The 25,629-nt window shown below is 39.9% G+C and overlaps 1 protein-coding gene across 3 annotated transcripts in view; it reads right to left on the bottom strand.

Moving 5' to 3' along the window:
- Window positions 1-25,629, bottom strand: part of MAGI2 (membrane associated guanylate kinase, WW and PDZ domain containing 2) — a 1,326,400-nt gene that overhangs the window by 149,934 nt on the left and 1,150,837 nt on the right. For 2 of the 3 annotated variants that reach the window (XM_082661503.1, XM_082661505.1), the window contains exons 11-14: window positions 25,247-25,278; window positions 18,616-18,805; window positions 10,021-10,062; window positions 2,870-2,961 (exon numbers count right to left, since the gene is read on the bottom strand). In XM_082661503.1, coding sequence (XP_082517629.1) covers window positions 2,870-2,961; window positions 10,021-10,062; window positions 18,616-18,805; window positions 25,247-25,278 — 356 coding nt within the window. The remainder of the gene's footprint in view (window positions 1-2,869; window positions 2,962-10,020; window positions 10,063-18,615; window positions 18,806-25,246; window positions 25,279-25,629) is intronic. The other variant, XM_082661504.1, reaches the window with a different exon arrangement.

Here is a 25,629-nt window from a genome sequence, read left to right as displayed (position 1 = left end):
CTCACTGGTCACGTTCCAAGTCCACTGAGGGACTTTCCCTCGGGTGCCTGGCTTGAGCCTCCTGCCCCATTGTACTGATCACTTTCCAGGTCTGCTGAGTGCATGGCCTGGGCTCCCTGACCCATCAGGCTATACTTTCCTTCTGATCTTGCTGACCCCTGGCTATACTGGCCAGTGAGCCTTCCCAGCCAACACTGGCCTCGCTCTACTCATCACATCCCTCTGACCTCACTGGGTCCTTCAACCTCTGAGGACCTGCTCAGCAGCTTTCTCATTGCCCTTGGAGGAGTTCCTTATCCTGCCTCTCTTGCTTTGGCCCTGAAGGAGCAGCTTGGTGGCAAAACAGATCAAGGAAGACCCCTCCACACAGACACCCCCCCAAACAAGTGACCTGGCCTTATCTTTCCAACTATCTTTTGTTAAAAAAAAAAAAAAAAAATCAAAAACTCCACAACTTCACTTTATCTTAAAGGCTATGAAGGCACAGAACAAAATGATGTATTTGATATGAAATAACAGCAATTCACATTCAAGTGGCTGACATCCCCGTAAGCCAGGGGAAAGAACTAACACAAAACAGAGAACCAAAACTAAGCAACAAACAAAACCAAAACCACCTTTTCAGTCCTTTTAAGTCCTTTAATTCTTTCCCACACTACCTAATGTCAGTCTAAACCCAGCAGGTCTGATCTGCAATAATTACAGCCCAGGGTGACTTGACAAGGTAGCAAGCAGATTTCCAGTCCTAGCCTTCTGAAACTCTTCCACAAGTCCGCACCGGACTCGCATGCCAAGGTCCCTGTCTGTCATCGCCTCTCTCTTTCCATGAACAGTTTTTCTCCACACAGGCCTTTCTCCACTGCAGTGTTTTCCAAGCCTTTCCATCTTAATGCCTTCCCATGTCTTTGCAGCTCACAGCTGGAAATCCCATTATCATTGCTTTGTAGCAATTTCTCATTTCTTTCTATTTCTATTGTTAGTTAACTGTGAAAATTATTTCCTCTTGCAGGAAAAAATGCCCATATGCTTATTTGAGCTGGAGTCCTGCTGTTCATTATTAGCCAAATGCCGTGCTGTCGTGTTTAATGCGCACCCTGAGATGTCAATACCATTTTGTCTATATGAAGGCAGAAACCCATTTGATATAATTTATGAGACCTCCTGCGGGTGGGGACCCAGTCACGTCAGGCGCCTCTCCCTTTGTAGCACATCAGCAATTAACTGAGGCTAGTGCATTTTGTTTGTATATTATCTCTGGACTTACAGTGGAGGAAAGCAGGAAGGAAAGGCATATGGGAGATATTTACAGTAGACTTACTCTTCCTGATATAATCTTTCTGAGGTGCAACATTCTGGTCTTCAAGACACTATATTCTGGCTTTGAATGCTTCAGGGAGATTTAGGCTTCTGCTTTATGGTTTCACTGTCAGAATTGTAATGTGCAGCCTGAGCGTGTCTTAAATCATTCAATTCAAAGAATAAACCAGAGTAAATCTAAACACAATGAGGATAACCAGCAAAACGTAATCTGAAGAGGTTTATCATAAATACTGAATGCCTGCCCACCGGAGGGGAGAAAGGACTCAGGAGTGTAAAGCCAATGTTCAGAAGGGCTGGGAACCCGGGAACCTGTGTACCGACCCGGCAGAAAGCTGTCCTGAGGCTGGCGGTAACCACCGGCTGCACTCAAACACCTGAGCTTCATTCTCAGCGATATATATTCCATTTGGGTAACAATTCTCTAGTTTCTGTGCCAGGCCAAGATCAGCTAGACCATTCCCTCCTGGAGTCAGCTGACACTATGCCTTTCCTATAACTCAGTCATGCAATCCCTTCTATCTCTGAAGAGTGGGAGATGCAGTCCCTTCTATCTCTGAAGAGGGGGAGACGGGCGAAGAGAAGACGGTGCTACGAATGTGGTGCTAGTTTACCCACAAAGCAGACAAAGCATGAGCCTACGGAGGTGGTGGGAGTCCAGCAAAGTAAGAACTGTGTATCTCAGACTGTATTGAAGTAAGCATTACGGGAAGAACTGGAACTTCTTTGTTTCCCCTTACATTTATTTTACAGTTTAATCTTTTACTTGTATTTATGTATGAGAAGGGACCTGACTGTATTTCAGTGCTTAGGGACCACTTATGAACCTTTTATGAACCTGACATAGTCACACTGGGTCCCACTTAAGACACGTCTTTTACAAGGAGTGTTTTATGGCTGTTATTTTAATACATGCTCACAAGTCTCGCTTTGCTGTGTTTTTTGTGTGTATTAATGAATATTGTTATTTTATGCAGTCACTGATGTATCATATATGTAATTTCTCCAGAGCCCCTCGCAAATTCCCAATATTGTGCCAACTGAAGTTGACTTCCTGAACATCCTCTCATGGTAATCCCCTAATTCAAACCTGGTGAGATTCTGCAGCATTGAACTTGATTTTACTTCTGTTTATCCCCGTGTTTTCTCTCCCCGGTAGTTGTGATTGAAAACATACACCATTCTGCTGTTGCAAGTCATCTCCTCGCATGTATCTTCTGTCATACTGCATGTTTACCTGTGAGCTGCTGCCCAGAGAGACTAGGGGTCCAACACAAGTAAATCATTGAAATATTGAAGAGGAATCCAATCCATTTTAAGAAAGAGTAATGTCCCTCTCTTCATGAAATGTGCATTGATTTATGATGATATGGAAACACTGGCATGTTTTGAAAACTTAAATACCAAGAAAAAAACAAATAAAGCAAGCCTCAAAAAACTTTTACGTGAGTCCTAAAAGATTTCTTTTTGTATACGATACTGAATGATTTTTCCCTTCACCCATACACACACAATATAACCCAAAGTGTGGAAATAAAGAGAATCAACTCACAGGCTGTCCAGGCTCATCTCCCCCGAGGATTCTGAAGCCAAATCCAGACTGCATCCTGCGAAGGTGAACATCCAGCTCCTTGTAATCCGGACCTGGCATAGAGGAGACCCCACTGAGTGATGAGTCCTGCCTCCCCCCAACCCACGAGGGACTGAACACGTCGATGAGATGGATTAATTTTGAGGGTGTGATTAATGAGAGTGCCGTTAGAGTCGGTGAAAAGCACAGAGGATAAGAAAAAAATATATGGTAACAAAAAAGTAGGTATTCCAAAATTAGGTAGTCTCTGGATTAGCACTGACCAGCCAAGGGCATTACTAGGGTATTGCCATAGGCAGAAAGAGCACAAAAATTTTCTGAGTGAAAAGAAAAATCAAGGCCTCCGTAATTCTTCATCTTCCTGAAAGGATTGAGATTGCCCTCAAGAAGATTGGCTGTCACTTTGGCGATGTTACTCTGACTAGAACAATTGTTTTAGAAGTATGAGAGAACAGATGGCAACGCCCTGGAAGTACCTGGTAAAGGACTACTTAGTAATTTACTAGTAGCTGTTTATGACTTGATGTGTCCCATTTAGTGTGTGTAGGGGAGGGGGATATAAACTTACACCTCACAGAAGGTGTCTCTTTTAAAATTGTTACAGTTAGAAAACAAAATCTGAACTTTTCTCTATTGAGGTTTGGGTGACGTTTTGATTTTCTGACAAACTCCTTTAGGTTTTTCATAACTCAGGGACAGAAATTTGCCTGGGTCTAAGTGAACTCTTATCCCCCGAACATTTTAAAATGTGGAAGCCACTAGTGGATTCACTACTGACTCTGTAAACATATTCAAAATAAACTAGACAAGGGATATTTTTCTGTAGTTAGCTGAAAGAACAGAAATGTACTTAAAAATAAGCTGGGAAACTCTTCTGTCATTTTTTTTTCAACCTTAGAATAAACTAAAACCATAAAAAATATTTTAACTTTTTAAAGAGAATATGATTTAAATGTGATTTAACCTTACCCCCTGCCCCTGGCCCTTTGAACCTTCCCCAGAGGCAAATATCTCAATCATGACGGGGCTGTGTATACTTTCAAGGCCACTGTTAGGATGTTAATCAATGATTAGCAACTTTGGGGAATGCTTATTAATGCCATCCTTTGCTTAAGAAGTATTTAGTGATCTTTGGGCCTTAATGGTTTAAAGGAGGTATTAGAACTGATAGATGCAAGTATTAAGTTAAATTCTCCTTGCTTAAGCAGGATGGTTTTGGAAATTGGGATGGGATTTCAGAGGAGAATCCTCATGAGACAGGAAGCTTATGTCTGAGCCATCTGGGTATACAGTAATAGCCATAGTTGAGAGAGACACTCAATAAGTGATGGCCAGGCAAATCTTTTCCAGACTCTACAGTAAGTGGAGCTGCTGAAGTGATGCAGTAAACAGAGCACAACAGAACAGGGCTTGCCTTTGTGCCCTCCAACCTGAGCAAAGCATTTCCAGTGATATGTGAAAGGCAAGTCACTCACTTCTGAAATGTAGGCATAAGCTGATTGCCTGTCTAGTGTTCTCAAGGAAAAAAAAAGCTGAATCAGCCATATAAGTACATACGTATATATGTCCAAGTCACATGGTCCAAGACTCTATGACTTTCGTGCCCTTTTAGGACCAGATGCATGTATAACCAAAGTCTTTCCCATTCAGTGACGAATATAAAACTCAAAGAAGAATAACCAACTGGATTTCCACATCCATTAGTCATCCTTTATGAATTGTATAATCATTCATATTTTAAAGGTACGACAACTTAGAAAAATTCAGTTCCTCTTAAACACTTTGTTAGAGTTGAGTGGTAAAAGGAGAATGAAAACTTTGCCCTACACTCTACAAGTCTCAACTGACTTTTGAACTCAGTTTATTCCGAGGTCTACAACATTATATATGAAATCACATATTGGGGTGTGTGCTAAACCTTCAGGACTCTGGAGGCAAGTGGAGCAGCCCTACAGAGTCATGGCAGGTACCTGTATTTCTCCCAACACAGGCAGAAAGGCGAGGGGCGAGGGGAGGGCGACAGATAATACCCAGTCGCCGTTCAAACCTCTAAAACTCGGTTATATGGCTGCTCCCATCAATCTCTTCTCTAGGTTCCTTTAAGCTTAGAGGACTCGAGACCATATATACATAAAAATCACAAAGAGAGCACGATATACTTTCGACATTCAAAATGATACAGCTAGCGTATGTTTAACCAGAACCTTCCATTTACTTGTAGATAGTCTCATTTTTGCATTGCTGCTGAGTATGGTAAGTGAGAAATTTTTCCTCCAGTGGCTTCAGCACCGATCCATATTGCATGAGGAGCTCTACAAGGACTTTACCGTGTGATCCATTTTATTTGCTAAGGAAAACTTTCCCCCGAGGAAATGCTGAAATCATAACAATCCCAGTAATGGCATTTTTGAGATGTGCCAAGGTACAAGGGAGCTGTCGTGTCAGAGGATGCTGTGATTCCTGGGAGAATTGGAAAGCTTTTCCTTAATGAATGACTCAGGACTCCTTTATATTTAGGAGAAAAATATAGATCTATGTTTGCTAGTTAATTTTATTTAACTCTGAAGAACTCTGAAGATGTAAGCAGGGAATATATCCCCCACTCCCCATTCTTTGTGTGCATTTTGGTGACATTCCGATCCCCTGACTACTGCTCTGACCACTCTGATTTCAAATATAGGGTGATATATGCCAACCACGTCATCTTCACCCTCCGTTCTTCCAGGCCAAGACGGCCAGCTTCATGGCACATGTGCCCGTAGAGAGGCAAAAAGAGACCCGTTAGAGAAGTGTGCCTGCAGATGTAATTTACTTTTTATTTCTTTGTTAATTCTGAACACAGACTCAGAGGCTGCAGGGCGTGGAAACTTAAGAGAAATAGCCAACTGGAAAAAAAAGTTTAAACGATGGATTGTGCCTTAAGGCAGTTTATTTTTTTCTTTTTCTTTTTCTTTTTTTGTTATTGCTTAAGGAAAATAAGAGCTTTCAGAAAGAGAATTTTTCCTTTGTTTCTCCCTCCCTTCGCCCATCCATATGAGTCTGGCTTTAGAAAATAACTAACACTATATGCACATAGCTGGAAACATTACTTTTCTCCCTTCCTGCTTTGTTAGCTCTCTTGAAAGATTACAATGTTTCTGATACCCTCCTTTAGCTGCTCTTCTGGTCTGATGACATACTTAAAATGATTGTTATCATGCTTTATCTCTTCCCCTGTCAATGCAAGGACTTAAAGCAAAGAAATTCAAGGGCAACTCTTCACCCCACTGTTATAGAATTTAACAATCCTCACCCCTCTCTCCAGTTGGTTTGCAAACCATGCACCTGGCAGGCTGTTAGATGAAGGGGTCTGGGGGACACCTAGTGGGACCTGAGTCACTCTGGATGTCACTCAATCATGCCCCTACCAACATCTCTTTTTTTTTTTCTTCTGTCTTTGTGTTCAGTCTGTATCTGTGCTCTTTTTTTCTTTTTCTTCTTCTTTTTCCTTTTCGCAGAACTGTGAGGGGTGCTCTCAGGCATTTCTTGGTGCAACTCAAGATGAGGCAGTCATTGTGAAGAAATGGACTAAGAGAGTCAGAAAACTCTTTGGACGTTGGTGTTCAATGGTTAGCCATGGCCAGTGTTGCTTGTTCCTTAGAAGCTGGGTCCTAGGATCCTCAGGAATTATGAAATAATGCATCTTAAGATCCTCATCCCAGATGGGACGTCGCATGACCACGGTGGCAAGCTACAGAAATGGAATTTACAAGTCCTGATTAATCCTGGGCTCTCAATAATATTGAAAAAGCTACATCCAGGTAGCAGGGTAACCTCCGTCATAATAAAGAAAAGCAGAATTTCAAAAGCTGATTCTTATTTTGTACTAAGACGCCAGGAAGACTTCACATGCTATACGTACCCTTGGTCTAGCTTTTGAAAGACACGGTTCTGTGCACCGCTTCAGGAAAAAGGATGGGTGACTGAACACAACTGATTAATTTTGTGAATGGATTCAAGCTTCAAAAATGCAAAGAATGGCATTTTTATGGATTAATTTGGCACATGGAATGCTGCTGTAAACACGTCAATTAAGTTTTGGTACTTGAATCCCCTTTCATGTTTTAATTAAACATAAGCACCACAGGCTTATTATCACATTTTGACACAGATAATGAATTCATTCAATTTTTCCTCTTGAAAAAGTATTAGATTTTTGGCTTTTCCTTGGAAAGAGATCTAGAAAAGACAGTACGAGGAAGGAGTCAAGAATCAAAGGTGGTTATTAAATATGTCCCTGCCAAAAAAAAAAAAAAAACGTCCCTGGCATCTGGATTTCCAATGCACGCTAGATACAAAATGAATTAAACAGGAATTAAATAGTTTTTATTGATCAAATCTAACATTACCAGGTAAATAACTAACGCATTCTTGTCTTAAAATAATCCCTTCTCCCTACTTTTTTCTCTTTATACCTTTGGTAATATGAATGTGGCCAGACATGTTTTAGCCATAGTAGAAGCCATCTCCCACTCTCTGTTTGGTTCTCTTCAAGTAACCAAAGCTTTCAAATAAACTCAGATTTTCCCATCTGAAATACTCCCTTGCTCTCCCCATCCATTTCTCTCTTGAAAGAGTGGTCTCTATGGAAGCCTTCACTCTCTCTCATGTCTGACTTACTCCTGACGGTCTGGTTTCTGTTCTCTTGGCATTACTGAATTGCTCTCTTTAAGGTTTTCGATGACATCCTAATGACCAAATCCAATGGCCATTTTTTTCTTGTGACTGTTTTTCTTGTGATTTTTCTTGTGATTCGCATTGTGATCGACGTCTGTGTCTCATTTGATACTGTCGACGCACCCTTTATGACCCCTGATTTCTATTGTTTCTAAACAAGAAAAGGTCTCCTTCCAGAAGGGATTTCTACTCTTGGTTTCCGTGATACGCCACACCCTAGTTTTCTTGTCTTTGGGTGGGACTGTTCATTCAAAGGTCCTGACTATGGCTTCATTGCTTTATTAACATTCTCCCTTGGTGATGGCATAATTGTCTTTGTCTATCTATAATATTCCATATGCACAGCGTGTAGGAGTTGCTTAAATGTTTCTTGAATTTGTTTAAATATACTCGCCAATCTAGTGCACCTAATAAACCACAGCGTTATTCTTCTACTGAGTTTTCACTTAGCTTCATAATTACATTAGGACTTCCTACCGTCAATTTTACCTCTGTGCCTAAGCACCTTCTGCAGCTAAAGTTAGTAAAATACCTTGTAATTATGATAAATTTATCCGATTCAAAATCATGACACATAATTTGATAAGGAACATTTTATAAATATGAGAAATAGTATAGGAGTTCTACTTATTTTGGAGGGAGTCATAATTTTCCAAAATAGTTTCCTAACTTGTGTGGACACGGAACAAAATATTTGGATTGTTCTTTTCCTGAAAATCTGGATTGCATAGTAGTATAATACACTCAAACTACATTATAACTTTTCTCTTTCAAGTAATGTATATTTCTTGAAATGTAAAAATATCATTTTGCGCATATATCAAGGTAATGTAAGCTCTTGAGGAGTTCTTCTCTTTCTTCTTTTGTTTTTAAATAAAGTACCTTCAGAAGCTGAAATTTTCAAGAAATGTGCTTGCTGTGGCCAGGAAGCTGAGGTTTAGAATCTCAAATTAAATCCTGCTTTCATTTTGCAGCTGTAATCACTAGGCCTCAGTTTTCCTCTGGTTATAGGATATTCTTCAAAATTACAAGGAGCTTACAGTCATATATTCTTATATACTAAGAATAATAATGCTTTAAACATTTTCAGACCAAGCTAAACGAATACTTTAGACATTATTTGGGGACACAATGCTAAGCAACATCCCCCGTATTTTCTACATATCCAAAAAAAATGACATGGAAACTTACAGAATGAAATGATCTCAAGCACATATATTCTCCAAGGGGTGTTAGAACATGCTGAGATGGATAATGAGCTGTCGTCATGGAAACACTCTAGAGATGTGTGCTGTGAGCCCACAGACCTGAAGCAGTACTATTGTTATGAAACGTTCTTTTCTACAATTGTTTCAGTGTTCTCACTTTCCATCCAGTGGTCTAACCTGCTGTTCAAAGCACTTCCTAAGAGTAAGAAAATATGAATATTCCTTTTCCTCCTTCATTTCCATAACATTAAATATTTCAGTCCAAACCAAATTAATAACTATTTTCAGAATAATTAGGTCAAAATTTTTCTTTTAAGTAAATTAATTTATTATAGCTAAAAGCTCTTAAACTTGAAACTATGCTATTCTAACTTAAAATACTATTGAAATGTAGCACTTTATAATTGGCATGGTTTAAAAAAATTAAATTGATATAGGTATTTACTTGATGTGAAAAGAATTTCATTCTACATTAGCAATATTTTTAATAAGTCCTCGGAAATGTCTAAATTTCAAATCTCTTGAGATACTCTAGCTTCTTATTTCTATTTATCTAGTCCAGTGCTGTCCAAAATAAACAAAATGTAAGTTACACTGGTGATTTAAACATTTCTATTGACCACATTTTAAAAAGCAAAAAGAAATAGGTACAATCAGTTTTAATAATATACATTTAACCTAATATATCCAAAATATTATTTAAGCATTAATCAATATTAAAAAATAATTAATGAGATATTATACATTTTTTTTTTAGTACTAAGCTTTTGAAATCTGGTGTGGATTTACGCACGTCTTACAGCACATCCAAATTCAGAGTGGCCACATTTCAAGCGTCTAATAGCCACATGTGTCTAGAAACTTCTGTATTGGCTAGTGTGGATTTAGTCAATCTGGTGGCTTTCTTTGGTACCTGGCTTTGAATCTAATCTTTTACTAAAGCATTTTATGAAAGAACTTAATGAATATGACTATTTTCCTTTGTCTTTTGTTTGTTTGTTTCCTTGGCAGCCATCAGGCCAAACGTGGTGAGCCTTGCCCTCTACCTTAAATATGTGCTTGTGCGGGGTGAGTGAAATTAACATGGTGATTATATACTAATTAACTGATGCTACTCAGAAGAATGATTTGTTACACAGAATGGAAGACGTTGCATTCACAGGACTGTGAGTACTGAAGAATACTTGCCAGAGGAATCCATTCGAAAACTGGTCCTTGGTGGCACTTGTTCTGGATGGGAAAATGGGGAATTAAAATTGAAATTCGTTTACGGCATTTTAAAATTCATCTTTACTTTTGTTTGGTTTCAATTAGAACTCGCTCCCATTCTTGTTCTCGCGTTTAATGATTTTTTTTTCCTCTAAAATCTATGGAAGTTAGTGGACAGATTTACCTGGTTTTATGTACATGAATATGTCTGTAAATGTATTTCTTTCACATGCAGGCAAAAATCTGAATTCTTGTAGATCAGAATGGAAAAAGAGATCATTATTTCCAAACATTAAGCTCTGATTCTCATTATAAGAATGCTTATTTGAAAGTAAAGTCAATCCAGAACCCCAAATATACACACAATAAATAAAGGTCTTTGAAATCATGTTATGATATTGTGCCACCAAACACTGAAAAGTGAAAAAGTCAATCAATGATCATGCTGATTTACGTACACCAGTCCAAATATTTTGACACTTACAATTATTTGGATAGATGAAATTATGTATAAGTAGTTGAGTAAAATTGGTCTATATTAGCAACAGGGATCCTTCATGAGAACTATGATGTCATCTATGCTACAAATAACATAAAAGTTTATGGACGTGAGTGTAAAATACTATACATATTCCATAATATATGTATGAAGTACTAAGAAAATAATGGGTATTTTATCATTAAACTTAAAACTTAAAAGAAGACCAAATTCTGATTGCTTTCTTACTGAGCTTTGTTTGCTTTGAATAAAGAGTTCTATACTATTCAACACAAAAAATGAAATAGAAGCCTCTTGAGGGCGATAATGAGGCTGTTCCCCAGGGTATCCTGCACAGCTAGCCTCACTCATGAGGAGAATGAGACTCCCTTCCAGGCGATCTGTCTTTTCACAGTAAATTAGTTTTCCAGCAGAATTGTTATTTTTTTAAGAACCTCCATGTTTACTGTGACTGCTTAGGATTATGAATTGAGAAATATCGTTTCATCATAAAGATGGAGCTGTAACAGGGATGGAAGATTGCTCCCTTCTAAACATTTCCATTAGTTGTAAAGGTGACACTTTACATTATCATAATCTCACTAGGACCTACTTGCCATCAGCAATTAGACTCAGTTTACTGCAGCCCCGATGGCCTCATTTTTATTCATGGAAGTACTCTGGGTTACACTGTCAACTTGTGCTACCACCAAAATGCTTTGACAAACTAAATAACTTTCAATCAAGGACTGATTTTAGAGTTTACTTCTCACATTTCCACCCCGTTTTATCCCCTGTCTGATTCCCGGAGCATTAAGTTTTAAACTACTGAATGAAATAAATTTATAAGCTATCGGATTGAATCTAATTTCTAAAATACATGGGGAAAACGTGTCTCCAACCTAACTTTTATTTCACTATCTTTATTACTTAGCGATTTCTTTCTTTACTAAAATGAACTGCTAGAAATATAATACCCTAGTTATTTACAAAGTTACTCAAAAATACTTTTTTTTGTAGTACGCGGGCCTCTCACTGTTGTGGCCTCTCCCATCGCGGAGCACAGATTCCGGACGCGCAGGCTCAGCGGCCATGGCTCACGGGCCCAGGCGCTCCGTGGCATGTGGGATCTTCCCGGACCGGGGCACGAACCCGTGTCCCCTGCATCGGCAGGCGGACTCTCAACCACTGCGCCACCAGGGAAGCCCTCAAAAATACTATTTTTGAAATTAGATTTCCAAATTAAAATTTACATATGAAAAATGGCAAACAAACTTAACTGGACCTACTGATCTCTTTTTCAACATACTATAACTGCAAAGTGACGCATAATGTGATGTATCAGAAACTCTGACTGAAAGGCAATTTTTTTTTTCACAGATCAAACCATAACATAAATTATACTCAAGACAGCAATAACGGTTTTCCTGAACAAGGTACAGGAAAATAACCTTCATAGTACAGTTGAGGACATTTTAAATGATAATGTTATTAAAATTTTCTGGTCTTTTTATGATTCTGATATTAAAATCACTGATAAAAATGTCTTAACATTTACATATCATCTTATTTTGATTTTTCACTAAAATAAAATAGTGCTCCAGAGAACATCTGCGGGTAGTACTGGGCCACCCACAGGCCACTGGACTCCAACAGTGTCCAAGCACATTTGGCCAGGGCTTGATCTAGCAGCGTTCAGATGTGTAGATGTTCTCCTAGAAGCCAAGGCAGCCTTTCATGATCACTGAATAGCTGCGCAGCCATGAATTGATCAAAACCTTCCCTACACCTATTGATGTTTCCAGCTTGACTGTATTGAGTATTTAACCACAAGGGCAAAGGAGAATGGAGAAAAGAAGGCTCGAGCAGAAGCTTCACAGCTCTGGTTCTGAGCCCAGTGCATCTACCATATGTGTTATGGTTCCCACCACCAGTTTCCATTTAGAGCCTCGAGCGCTGTGCTGCAGTGTACGGTATTTTTACACCACCCCAGCTTCCCAAATAGCTCTGCCGTTAGGATGGGAGACAGTGCAAACTACAACTCTTGCTCACTAATAACAAGGAAATAGCAGCAGAAAAAACAGATGGTTTAGAAATACCACCACCCATTTGGGATAAGTTATGAATTATATGCACGTTACAATACCGAACAATGAAAGAATTCCACAATGAACAACAAAAGTGCAGGATAAAGGCCACAGACGTGACAAACACAATGGTCCATTTCTGATCAGCTATCAATTATTATTTCATTTCAAATATAGTATTAAAAACAGTCTTGTTCCTCCATTATGCTCTTTAACTGGCCTGTGGTTACTCTCGATTACCACCTTTGGTACAATACTCATTGCTTATTATGGGTTAATGCTTCCTAATTTCTCAAAAGAAAGACTGATTGTGTGAGCTCGTTTTGAAGAAATTCCAGAGGAATTTCTGTTCTAAAGAGGTCCTACCAGAAGGCACATTATACCATATGGATCCCTGACACTTTTATGATCTACATTTGAGTGATGTCTTACTGCAAAGGAGTTTGGACATGTTGTACCTCATAAACTGTTTATTCATAATAACCAAGGTTCAACGTGAAGAAAAAAAAGTTTGGACAACCACAGTCATAATTCAACTTGGGCTCATACCAAGGGACAGAATCATTAGGGAAGAGTTTCAGGGAACAAGGATTTTTCTTCTCTGTCTCTTTTGGTTTTCATCAGCTTGTCTGCTCCAGCTTCTGAGGCTGCAGTGGGGAGTATGCCCAAGAAATGGCCCCATGAGATGAGGTGACAAGATAAAACTTTAGAATAAGTCTGACTTAAAGAAAAGTGAAGCAGCAGGACACGGCCCTCATTCCTAAATGATCAAGTTCCTTAGCATGATCAAAACTTTATTTTGTAAGATTCCAAAGTAAGCCATACTCATTTTCTCTGGGAAACACTTTGTATTGCCTGTTTGGCATTAAAAAGAGGAGCCAGGATAGCCATTTTTTCCGCAGTTATGTGCGTACAGTCTTCCTTAGGAGCAGAAGGACAGACAAAATTAACTCCCTTTTGGTCCTGTGATTATTGTGATGAATCTGATTTGTTCTCTGTGATAAGAATAAGAATTTCTCTTCACTTAAATGAGTAAGGCCTCACTGCCATACATTTTCTACTTAGTTTGCCATGCTCTAGACTTGCACATCTGTATGGTTTTCTGGGTATGGAAGGAGTTCACTGGGTGTTTGGCTACCAAAACAAGTTACCACATACATCTTTACCTGAAATTCGGATAAAACATGTACGGTCAAAAACTCAGGGAGCCAAACAAATTAGCTTGAAAGAAATTATTTATCTGAGTAGGCTTTAAAATTTGTATTCAAATTTAGATGTATGCTTTTCTTGGACAGTAACGATGTCTATGTCTTTAACAGACTATGTAGTAAACGGAAGTCATATCAAATGAGGACAGTCTGGAGCGTGAAAGGGGAGCTAGTAATTATGCCAGGACAATGCAGAGCAGGACTGTCTCAGGCAAACTGGCAATAAGTAGTCTTACGGGTAAGTAGGCCACTATAAAATGTTTCCTGTCTGATGTCTGATATGTGGATGAAGCAATGATGCAATCACATATAGAGAAAGAATGGCAGGAGGAGATAGGAGGACGGAAAGCAGTGAGGGCCTTAGAAATAGTCTTTTCCCCCCAACGTTAGAAATGGTGTACGGAGCCCAACAGTTAAAATGTTAGCATACAAACCCAGACAATTCAAGCCTTTCCTCTTGTAACTGCAAAGAAAATCAGTCTTTTTTGCATGAGATTTATGGGAAAAAGGAGGAATAAAAAATACCATAGCTTGGGCTTCCCTGGTGGCGCAGTGGTTGAGAGTCCACCTGCCGATGCAGGGGACATGGGTTCGCGCCCTGGTCCGGGAAGATCCCACACGTCGCGGAGCGGCTGGGCCCGTGAGCCATGGCCGCTGAGCCTGCGCGTCCGGAGCCTGTGCTCCGCAACAGGAGAGGCCACAGCAGTGAGAGGCCCGCGTACCGCCAAAAAAAAAAAAAAAAAAAAAAAAAAAAAAAATACCATGGCTTATCTCATTACACAAAGGTGGGTATTTTTCTCTGCTTTCAATTTTAAAAAATCCATGTAACGGAAACAGCAAGAAGTCAATTATCAACAGAGGCTATTACACAAAGGAAAGTGAGATTTATCTAAAAGTACTGGATAGAGATGAGGGTGGGTAGATTTTTGCTATTTTCTGGAAATTGCTGGTAATGATAATAGGGTCATGTTAGTTGAATAACTAACATGGAAACCCAGAAACGCCACTGGTCAAAATTTCTTTGTGGACTATTTAGGCATGGTTCTTCTATTATGTATACAAGCTTTAAGCTTAGGTGGAATGAAGTTAATGTGGAAAAACTTTCTTTTTGCGTGGAGCTCTCCAATAAGAACTAATGAGATTTTTGATAATTAAAAGATATTTAACGCAAGACATTCTCCTGATTAAATATCAATTTTGCACATGGAACGAGAAACTATGGGTCTAATTGTCTAATTATATTTAAACTATTGTCTATATTTACTGCACATTTTGCTTGTTAAAATACTGATATTATTTGCTGTTATATAATACAATGTCATTCAGGAATTGCTTTCCTATGTTTTTGTCCCCAGTTTCACTGTAAGCTTCATGTGAGCAGAGATTACGTCTCATGATTTTTCTCTTGTGGAGCGCGCAGCAGAGTCTAGACACATACTGTTTCATACATTCTTGTTAATTGATGTGGAGCCTGAAGACGCCACTTCTGGGCACTCTGCCTGATGCTCTGAAGTCAGAGGCATTGCCTTGCCTGCTGGGTGGAAGAATCTTCTTCCTCTCAAGTCCCATGTCATCATAAGAAGATCTTATGAAGACAGGAGGTGCTTCTAGCCTTCCCCGCGTAAGCTTGTACTTGCCATGTTCTGTTTCCTGTGGCTCTAGTATCCTACGGTTGTCTTTGTTTAAAATCACAGCATTTTTTTTTTCAGGAATACATCTTTATTAAGATGTCCTGTACATGCGTATTAAAATGTCAGCATAATCTAATTACGAGCCAAATGAGGAACAGCATCATTTACATCATTTGATAAATTTCCATCATTTGCAGGGGACTAGTGATCTGAATCCAAATACTTCTTGACAGCCTGGATATAACAAACATTCTGTAGCTCTGTATAGCAGAAGCTTGTGGGTGGAGGTACATTCTTTTATTTGGTTACTGCAACCCAGTTTTGAACGTGGATGCAAAAATTCTGTTCAGCATTAGACCTAGCTGTAAAGGAGGATACCATGAGATCACTACAGGTCAGGGAAAATGTCAAAGGACTTGGTTTAGACAGCTTTGGTCAGGATTCCCTTCCGTACTTTCTGTGGTCCCACTAGTTTTTCTCCAAGGAAAAAGTTTGGGGACACAGAATAAATAGAGCCAAAGCTAAATGTTATGCATGTAATTCAAAAGAATAAGAATAGAGTGGTTCACAAAATTTCAAATATGGGTCTTTTGTTTAGATGCATGCATTTCACGGTCATTAAAAGAAAACCCTATCTGAAGATGATGAGAAATAGATTGAGCTTTCCCTCCATTCATCACAAAACATTCTTTTTGAGCATTGCTCTGAAACTTTAAATGAGAGAATGAAACTTTTTCCACACTTGGAAACAGGTTGTATATAGAGGGCAAAGGTCTGTTCTGCTCTATCAAGACCCTGGCACGTGAAACTGAGAAAAACAGACTGAACCGATTAGCTACCCAGAGATTAGAGAAAGCGGTGCCGTGTTTTTTTGGTTTCCTTCGTCTTCAGGGCAGAGTTTTTCTTACCTTGACATGACTTCTGTGTTTCATTCACACTCCATTTAGTGTCATGAAATAACAGGATAGAAAGAGAAGGATGGGAAAGGAAATGAGCTTGCCCTCTTTTGGCTCCTAAGAGTCGTGACCCTGAAAACATTTTCGTGACCTTAGAAACATTAGAGAGAGCTGAGAAAGCAAGAAGTGGGGGGGGGGGGGGACGGGTTGTGAGATGAGAGAGGCAGCCGCAGAGCACATGCAGGACTCCGCGGGCAGTCAGGATTTTGTTGTTCAAGTGGCTTAGGACGCAAAGCAAAGGGGGTACAGAGCTTCCAGAGGAGGACTGATAAAGAAAGTCGTGGGAGGTTAAGGCAGATTGGTTTGCTAGGTTTGTTACAGGTGAGGAGCGGAAGGGCAACGAAGAGAAGGAGCATTGCAGGGGCTGGCTAAAGAAATCGGAATTCGTTTAGGGTTGAAAAGAAGGTCATGCACAATTCCTGCTCACAAACTGAGGACACAACAGCATCAGACACCATAGAGAAAAGACGGAATAAATACCAACATTGCCTTTGTCCTGAATAATAAAGCCTTGCATTGGTCAGGAAACAGCAAAAGGATGGGAACAAATGACTAATGAACGGACAAAAACAGGAGGAAGCATCTCTTGATGCTCCCTACAGGTAACCACAAAATTCAACAAGCCAAGGACAGGAGGATGATATATTCCACCTTCTGAGTTAGAACTTCACCTGTATCCTGATCTCTACTTGTTTATATTTATTCTTCTTGTCTCCCAGTTAAATTCGTGAGAGCAGGACATTTTACTCAACTTTGGTATCTTCCCATGGTACTGAAGGCCAAGTGGGTATTCAATAAATACTTGGTTATCGAAGCAGAAAAGGTATTAAGAACCGTGCTGAAATCTTGTCAAGTTTTTTCAGTATAATGACCATTAATACCCTGAATTCATACCCTGTATTATACGGTGAAAAATGCCTACTTCGTTCTAATTCTATCACAGCAAAAACATTCTAACTGTACAGCCCTTTAAAGACATTTCAGTCGTTCTGCCAGAAGGAGAAGAATCAAATACAGCAGGCCTGACATAGCCAATTATTTTTATAAAGTGGCAGAGGGGCGGGGTGGTGGACGTTCATTTTGATAAAGATGATTTCTCAATGGCCCGCTGTCCTAACTAGTTTATCAACCAAAATTACTTTTACAGAGAGGTGTAGAGGATGGGCAAAGGGATATGTCTACTTTTCCCCTTACCAGCTGGGGGTGTAATTCTCAGCCCCTGGGCTCATCAAAGAGTAAGCAGATTTGAGATCCTCTGAGATAACACACAACTTAAAACTTGCTATTCATGCTTCAGATGATAAAGTTGGAAAGAAGACACTGGCGGAACACCAAAACAAAGGAAGTCAGCAGACCGTAAATGGGAGCGCCCGGAACCAAACCCTTCTCACTAGGCTAATTTTTTCAATCCATTACTCAAGTTCATATTGTACTGTGTATTTTCCTCATATATTATACATTCATGCCGTTTGGATTCCTGTCCTCTAACATTCAAAAGAGATGACCTGTGAGATGGTGGAAAGAGGCACAATGAACGTATATGCAATATTAAAAAGCTCTGTTTTCTAATATTTATAAAGTGCAATGAAATAATTTTAGAAGACCTTCAAATAGGATGACAAGTGCCTACACGATATTTGACGAGTTAACTTTCAAATGGGCCCCAGTGCATTAAACAAGAAGTGGAATTTCAGGTAGAAGTGATTGGTGCCTGCTCTGTGCTGCTTTCGGAACCATTACTTTCACCATTATGAGTTGGAAGGACTTGGCTAACATTTTACTCACATTCCTAAAATCTTCAATGACTACACTCATGGCTCTAAGGAAATCTAGGCTTCAGATTCAAGATCAGATTAAACATAAAAATCCCAACCATTTCTTCTTCTTATCTGGTGGCTTAAATAAAACTAGCAACCTCTTCCCCTATGACCCACCCCTGGCCCCCCAAATACATTCCTGATTTTTCTCAGGGGCTTAGGGGGAAAAAAGTAGGAAACAAAATTTAAAACCAAAAGATATAAGCTTTTTTTGAGTTGACAGGCTTTTTTCTTTCTTCTTTAAAGAAAAGTTTTGATCAGCTGGCTTTACTTTTGAGATACATTTTGAACCTCAGAATATAAAATCACCACGCCAGATCATTTCAGCCTCAATATATCTCCTGTCAGGGCTTCAGCTGTTATTAATACACCCTTGTTTTTTGTGGCTTTCACTTACGCCTACTTTCATAAATGGCTCTAGATTTCTCGTAGAGCTCATATGGGTCAGGCTTCCTTGGGTCAAAGGCCTCTGTTGAGTCAGGAAATGAACTCCTGTGAAGGGCGGGTGGGAAGGGCAGGTTCTGCGGTATGGCCGGAGCAGATAGACTCGTTTGAGGACTGCCTTGATTCTCCCATCGGTCTGTCATCTGGAAAGTGAAAGAGAACAGAGAAAATGACTGACAATGAACTCTTTCTTGCTGTTTCCCTTGTCGCATACCACAGCCCTCACCTTTAAGTTTGACTTTCTTGCCCTGTAGACTTTTCTTTCACATTCAAAACATTCAAAACTTTGGTATAAGTGCCTTGAGAGATTCTATTTCTATATAATAAAGCAGCACAGATGGTTATAAATATATGTGTTGCCTGACTTTTGAATGTAAACTTTCATAACCTTGTCATCTACTAGCTAGTAATTTTCAGCAAATCACTTAATCTGTCAGTCTGTTTTTTCTCCCTATAAAATAAAGACAATATGTATCTCAAGATAATTTATCTGTCAGTGCTTAGGACTGTATGGTATTTTTCCTTTTCTAAGATGGCCCCAATTCATTACACCATTTTTACTAAAGAAGAAGATGAAGTCGTCTGCATGCATCCATTTGATACCTATGCACATCCGAAGCACCTCCTACACTTGAACATTCAATCACTTTCCTCACAGTTTATAAGTAATTATACAACCCTTTGGGATTTTTGAATTGTTCAAAAATCTTCTACGAAGCCTCATTTACTGCTGATCTGGTGGTTTCTTCTCCAAAATGCTGCTGCTGCTACCATCATAATTTATTAATGGTCTGTAGAATACTATGCTCTTTCATATACATTACCTTCTTTGATCCTCACTATAGCCCCGTGAGGTAGAGCAGGGACTCATTCCTTTTTATCAAGGAGAAAGCCGCCTTCACCGAGATCACCTGTTTGCACAGCCAGCTTCAATAATCAGCTGATTGCTCATTCAAACTCAACTTCAGCTTTTCTGCTTTGACTAAACCTGTTGTGTGCAGAATGATATTAGGGTACCCTCTTGTCTAAAATTCTGCACTGGCTGAGCGTGGTCCTCAGGCCGCTCTCGAGTGGGATACAGTGGCTCCTGAGGGCCCAGGTCCTGATTCTCTCTCTTGTATCCACTGACGGTCTCTCCTCTCATTCCCTGTAATCCATCAGGTTCTCTCCAGCCTCTGAACCCTTGCATACTTTCTCTTTCTGCCTGCAAAGTTTACCCATTTTCCACTCTTCCATCTCCCATCCACATTATACCTGGATACTAGATTCAGATGAGACACCTACTCTAGAAGGCCTTTGCTGACCATTCCTGATCTGGTTACTTGTCCCTTCTGGGTGCTCCCACAGCACCCTCTACCTACCCCTCACACTCAACCGTAATTGCGAGTCTACCTTTGTCTCCGCAAATAGATTATGTTGGGGACAGAGACTGCAGGGGATGCAGTCTCTCCCACTGTTGTATTACCAATATATAGCAAGTGCTCAGAAAATGTAAATTTAGTGACTGAATGAAATCATCAGTAACATATGGTCACTTGTTCTTTCTTTAAAACCAGTTTTGATACACACTATTTTGAGCTTGACAGGATTATAACTTTCGGGCCCCTATTGCACTGTCCTGCTTCTGTTTTCATGATGGCTACACTTTGGTCAGGGCTCCAAAGCCAGCTGTCACCTATCAGTGATAATGTTTTAAAGGTAGAGAGGATTTGAGGTACTATGTACTGTGTCCTTGTGTAACACAAAGGTCCCTGTGACCCACTTATGTACTTGGGACTGTGGCAGGGGTCAGGTAAGCCAGCAAACTGGGAAAGAAATGGGTCATTGACCCTTCTCTCAATAAGACTGGGGCTACAGTCGGAATGTTTGAGGTCCCTCAAAATTCCTATGTTGACAATGTAACACCCAAGGTAATATTACTAGAACGTGGAGCTTTGGGGGAGATAATTAGGCCATGAGGCGACAGCCCTCATGAATGGAATTAGTCCCCTTATAAAGGAGACCCCAGAGAGCTCTGTAGTCCCTTCTGCCAGGTGAGGTTACAGCAAAAAGATGGCCATTTAGGAAGTGGGCTCTCACCAGAAACTGAATCTTCTGGTACCTTGATCCTGGACTTCCAGACTCCAGAACTATGAGAAATAAAGTTCTGTTTTTTATAAGCCACCAGTCTATGGTATTTTATTATAGCTATTGGAAGAAACTAAGACAACTGGCTTCATTTTAATTTGTTTTCTATATGGGCTACTGACCAAGCTTTCGTTTGAACAAAGGTTCTATAGCTAACAAAGATGGAAAACCCCTAATATTAAACATAATCTCTAGGAACATAGAGAGGTCCAGCAGCTGTCAGTGGCAGACCCTGGGTCAGAAACCAATCTATAACTATAATGGGAGTGCTATTTGCAATAATAATACATTGAGGGGAATAACTGGTAAATTTGTTTAGAGTTCTGGCTAATTTTCTGCTCAGTGACCCTTTTGCTCCCGTTTAGTAAAAATCTTTAAATATGCGCTTCATAATTCATTTGAAAGCAAAATTTGCCTACGAAGCCATGGTGGGTTCCTTTGATCATCCATTGTCTGTGCCTTTGCTATGACAGGAAGACCCACATTGTGGCTAAAGGCATATTTTTTTATTTTTCACTTTAACTGACTTTAGGCACCATGTGGGTACATTCTGGCTATGACTTTTTCCCTTCTGTTTCCAAACATAAGATACTAAATTCTAAAAAGTAAATAAATTAGAAGTATGGTCTGAATTGCTGCAGTATCCCACTTGTCATAGGGCTTCAGCAAATGTCTATTTCTTTCTCCCATCTTCCACGGAGGGTTATCTGATTCCTCCATAAGTCTTGCTGGTATATGCACTGTCCACGTGCAGTCATTGGAGCAAACATGGTTCAGGTGAAATATTAGTATTCTAAAAAACATTCTGAAAACTACAAAATAAATAACGCTTTGGGCACTGTTTGGGAAAGTTTCTGCGGCAGATTGACAAATTCTACAATTTCTATAGCAGAGATGGAGAAATTCACTGATTCCAGTTCAGGCTTAGTAAAGCATTCACAATGTCTCGCTGTGACATGCATAAACCCTCAAGTCACTCTGTCAGGGATTTGTAAGACTGTAGAGCAGAAAATCACAGCGCCGGTGAAATACTGAAAAGGCAGACTTGCAGTCCTTCACACCCCCGCCCCCTAATTGAGTTAGTTATTCCGACACAGAAGACCATGGAGCAAACCCCCTGCCCTGGGATCAGGGGGCACCCTCTGCTTTCTGGGACTGGTGTGCTGATCTGACAACATCTTTTGAAAGGTGCCCTTTGTTGACTTCTCCCTACTTTCTTAGATAGCTTGGTCTTTGCACTTTTGCTTTCTAGCCGGACACCTTGTGCTCACTTGTTCCTCTCAATCTTCGTGAACCACCTAGATTCTGATCCCATCCCCTTACGCCACCTAGAGTCTTCCAGGCCTTGACCTCTAGAGAACTGTGTTCCCTGCCGGCGTTTGCCTCTCAACAAGGCTTCTGATTGAATCTTGTCCAGTCCCAGTGGTGTCCTTACCTAGGCTAATATTTATAAACACCTAACTAGAGTAAGAAACATGAAAACAAAATCATTTTCTTTATATGGCAGGACCCTTGTATCTCTGTTGGCCTTGACGAATGAGTGAATGTCTAACTGTATGAAAGGATAGTCACTGAAGTATCAGTGGACAGGGTGGACATACAGTCCACAACGGGATATCAAAGAGTAAAACAGAAAAACCTGATCATGGTGTGGTTAATATTAGTTTTTTCACTCCACCTTCTGATTCTAGGATGCACACTGGGAACAGAGGGCTTGTGAACAAGGCAAGTTGTCCTCCCCGTGAAAACTCTACAAACTGTTTGCTTCTTGTAGAAGCTGGGGTAGCCTAAACACACCTCCTCAGGATTTTAGGGCAGGGCTGGGAGATGAAGGCTTTTGGCTTGATTTAGTACTTGAAGAATGAACTTGGATTCCTTCCAGATGGAGAGACTGAGAACCCACTATAATTAATGTATTACTTGCTAAACAGAAGTGACTATCTTTTCTTTTGTTTTTTTTTTTTTTGCGGTATGCGGGCCTCTCACTGCTGTGGCCTCTCCCGTTGCGGAGGACAGGCTCCGGACGCGCAGGCTCAGCGGCCATGGCTCACGGGCCCAGCCGCTCCGCGGCATGTGGGATCCTCCCGGACCGGGGCGCGAACCCACGTCCCCTGCATTGGCAGGCGACTCTCAACCACTGCGCCACCAGGGAAGCCCCAGAAGTGACTATCTTGATGTGGATTAGCTTAAGGTGTGGATCAGTAGGACGGAACAGTGTCAGGAAGTGACACAAGACTGGGAGAAGGAGAGACCTCACTCAAGGTAACATTTCCTTAACCTGACTAAGGATGTCATCAATCCTCTTTCAGAGGAGAGAGTGTATAAATCCAAATACAGCGGGTATGTGTTTATATATATATTTGTTGAAGTGAATAGTTTTGCAAACTACCTTCATTTCATAGGGTGATTAATTTATTAAGGGTTTATGCATGGAGGGTCTGCTTTCTAGGATGACAATAGTTTATATTTTTGAGCATGTAGAGGCTCTGCTTTAAGCACGTTACATGGACTAAGCCACAGACTCTTCAGAGTAACCATATGAGAGGAGTATTATTATCATCCCCATTTTATAGATGAACTTGAAATACTGAAAGCTTAAGTAGCTAGTGGAAGGTACGATAGCTAGTAAGGAGAAGAAGCACAGTTTGACTGTAGGCAGTAAGCCTTCAGAACCTGCACCCTAAACCATTATACCACACTGCCTGTCATCACAGTCCCGAGTCTGAAGAGTTTCTGGTGGATACATGGAGGATGTTAAATTGACAGTCGTCTATCTTCACTTAGCCTAGGACCTGGAACTCCAAGCCTTGGCTTTTGTAGGGATGTATAGGTTCAGGATTAATTGTAAATTAAGTTCATAAAACCTTTTTTTGGAATTATTGAGTACGGATGTAATTACTGTAATGACAGCAAATGCTGTAATTATGCCAAATGGTATCATTTGTGTAAATGTGGTGCCTATAAGGAAATCACTAGATTGCATAATTGTAGCACCAGGATGAGGTTGCAAGAGTCCTTGTTAAATTAGATAAAGATGTGTGTAACCGCAGAGCACAGATTTAACTCTGATGGTGAAAGGAAGGAATTATTTAGAGTTTGGTCAAAATAAAACAAATTTCATTTTAAATACCTCTTTCAAAATCACATGCATCACTAAGTGGTTTAACTAGGCCCAAGTGAGACCAGTTTTCCCATCTGATATTCTCTGTGGACCAGATGAGCCGAATGCTAAATGAGGACATGCTTGGTTGGAATGTTCTGACAGCTCAGCTGCTCATCACCAGCTCCGGTTTCCTCATCTGTCTTTGAGAGGAACCTGGAGCTCAGGCATATTCCAGGGCTCAATAATATTTTATTTTCACTTGTCTTCAAATAATTTTAAAGCCATGTTATTTAATTAAGCCAGTTATTGCACTTGAAAAGTATGCAAAATTATATCTCCATTTCTAAAATGAGAAAATCAAGCAGTTAAATATTCCCTCAGTAAAAGAAAAAAGGGAAGCAATTAACCCAAGAATTCCCTACTCACTGGCCAAACCAGGGGCCACTGCTGTCTGAGCTGCTTACTCTGAGAGGAATGAAAAGTAGGTGGAAGATGTGATCCCCTGAGATTTTTGTTTTGTTTTGTTTTTGTTGTTACTTGAATCACTTTGCTAAGCTCTCTTCCAGTCATGAGTTTTAGCCATTCCAGTTAGGGTCGACTATTGTAACACACTATAGAATGGGATCCCAGAAAACCAGTCCCAGGTCTTGGGACTTGGATAATTACTAGTTTCAATCTAACGGCAAGTAAAGATCATCTCTAGCTGGGAAGGCAACTTGGCTAAACTTGCCTCACAAAAAGATTATTAAAATACCAGCCTTCTGGTACCTTAGCATCAAAATTTCAGGACAATTCATAAAGAAACTAGGCCCAGAGAGATTAGGTGATGGCAGAGTTCACCGGTTTCTGAAGATTCAGAAGCACCACTTTGAGTGATTGTCAGGTTTGGTAGGAAAAAAACATTTTTTTCACACACACACACACACACACATATTTAGCTCTGTATACATTAAAAAGTAAATATAAATACACAAATATATATATACAGGTAAATTTCTTGTGGACCAGACTTAACTTGCAGGTCAAGACCTCTGGGCTTATAATTTGTACTGTTTTTAAAAATTCAATGTGATAAAAACGATAGTATTTCTGACAGGGGTAAAACAAAGTTTTCTAAAGTATTTTCAGTACACCATACTGAAGAGCGTTGATGCTCATTTTGTAAAAATATTAAAAAACAGACAGAATTGTCTTTATAGGAAAGTAAGACAAGTTATTCTTACACAGAGGATTTGCTCTTTTGACATCACAAATCTCAGAGGAGGAAGAGATTTTGAGGTCACCCAATTCAAATCTTACTTAATGGAATTGTAATAATAACTAGCAGTAAAGAAGTAGAATAATTTCAACTTACAGGCTTTGGAGTTTTCCATGGAGAAAAGAAACCTGTAATAAAGAAAACAATATTTGAACTTTGAAAATATATCCCACTACCACTTACGGGTGGCATGATATTTAGATAACTGCAAGTTATTTTAAATCGGTTAATAGCAAATAACAACAACAAATTCTGCCTGGCTGCATAGTTTTTTTCAAGGGGGCCCAAATAATTTTATTGGAATTATATTAATGATTCTAGGAATATTTCCCTATTTGGCCTGAAGATTATGAAGCCCAGTGACAGTGAATAACTGTGCGGCAAACGATCAGTCACTTTACAAGCGCTAAGACTGAGTCATCCTTAGGGATTTGTGTGGCGCAGCCTTAGTGGGAGAGGGAGAGGGAGAGGGAGAAAGA

The sequence above is a fragment of the Grampus griseus genome, assembly GCF_964374135.1.
Source record: "Grampus griseus genome assembly, chromosome: 9".
In the NCBI taxonomy this organism is placed as follows: domain Eukaryota; kingdom Metazoa; phylum Chordata; class Mammalia; order Artiodactyla; family Delphinidae; genus Grampus; species Grampus griseus.
Note: the sequence above shows the minus strand (reverse complement) of the source record. Positions and strands in the feature narration are given on the sequence as shown.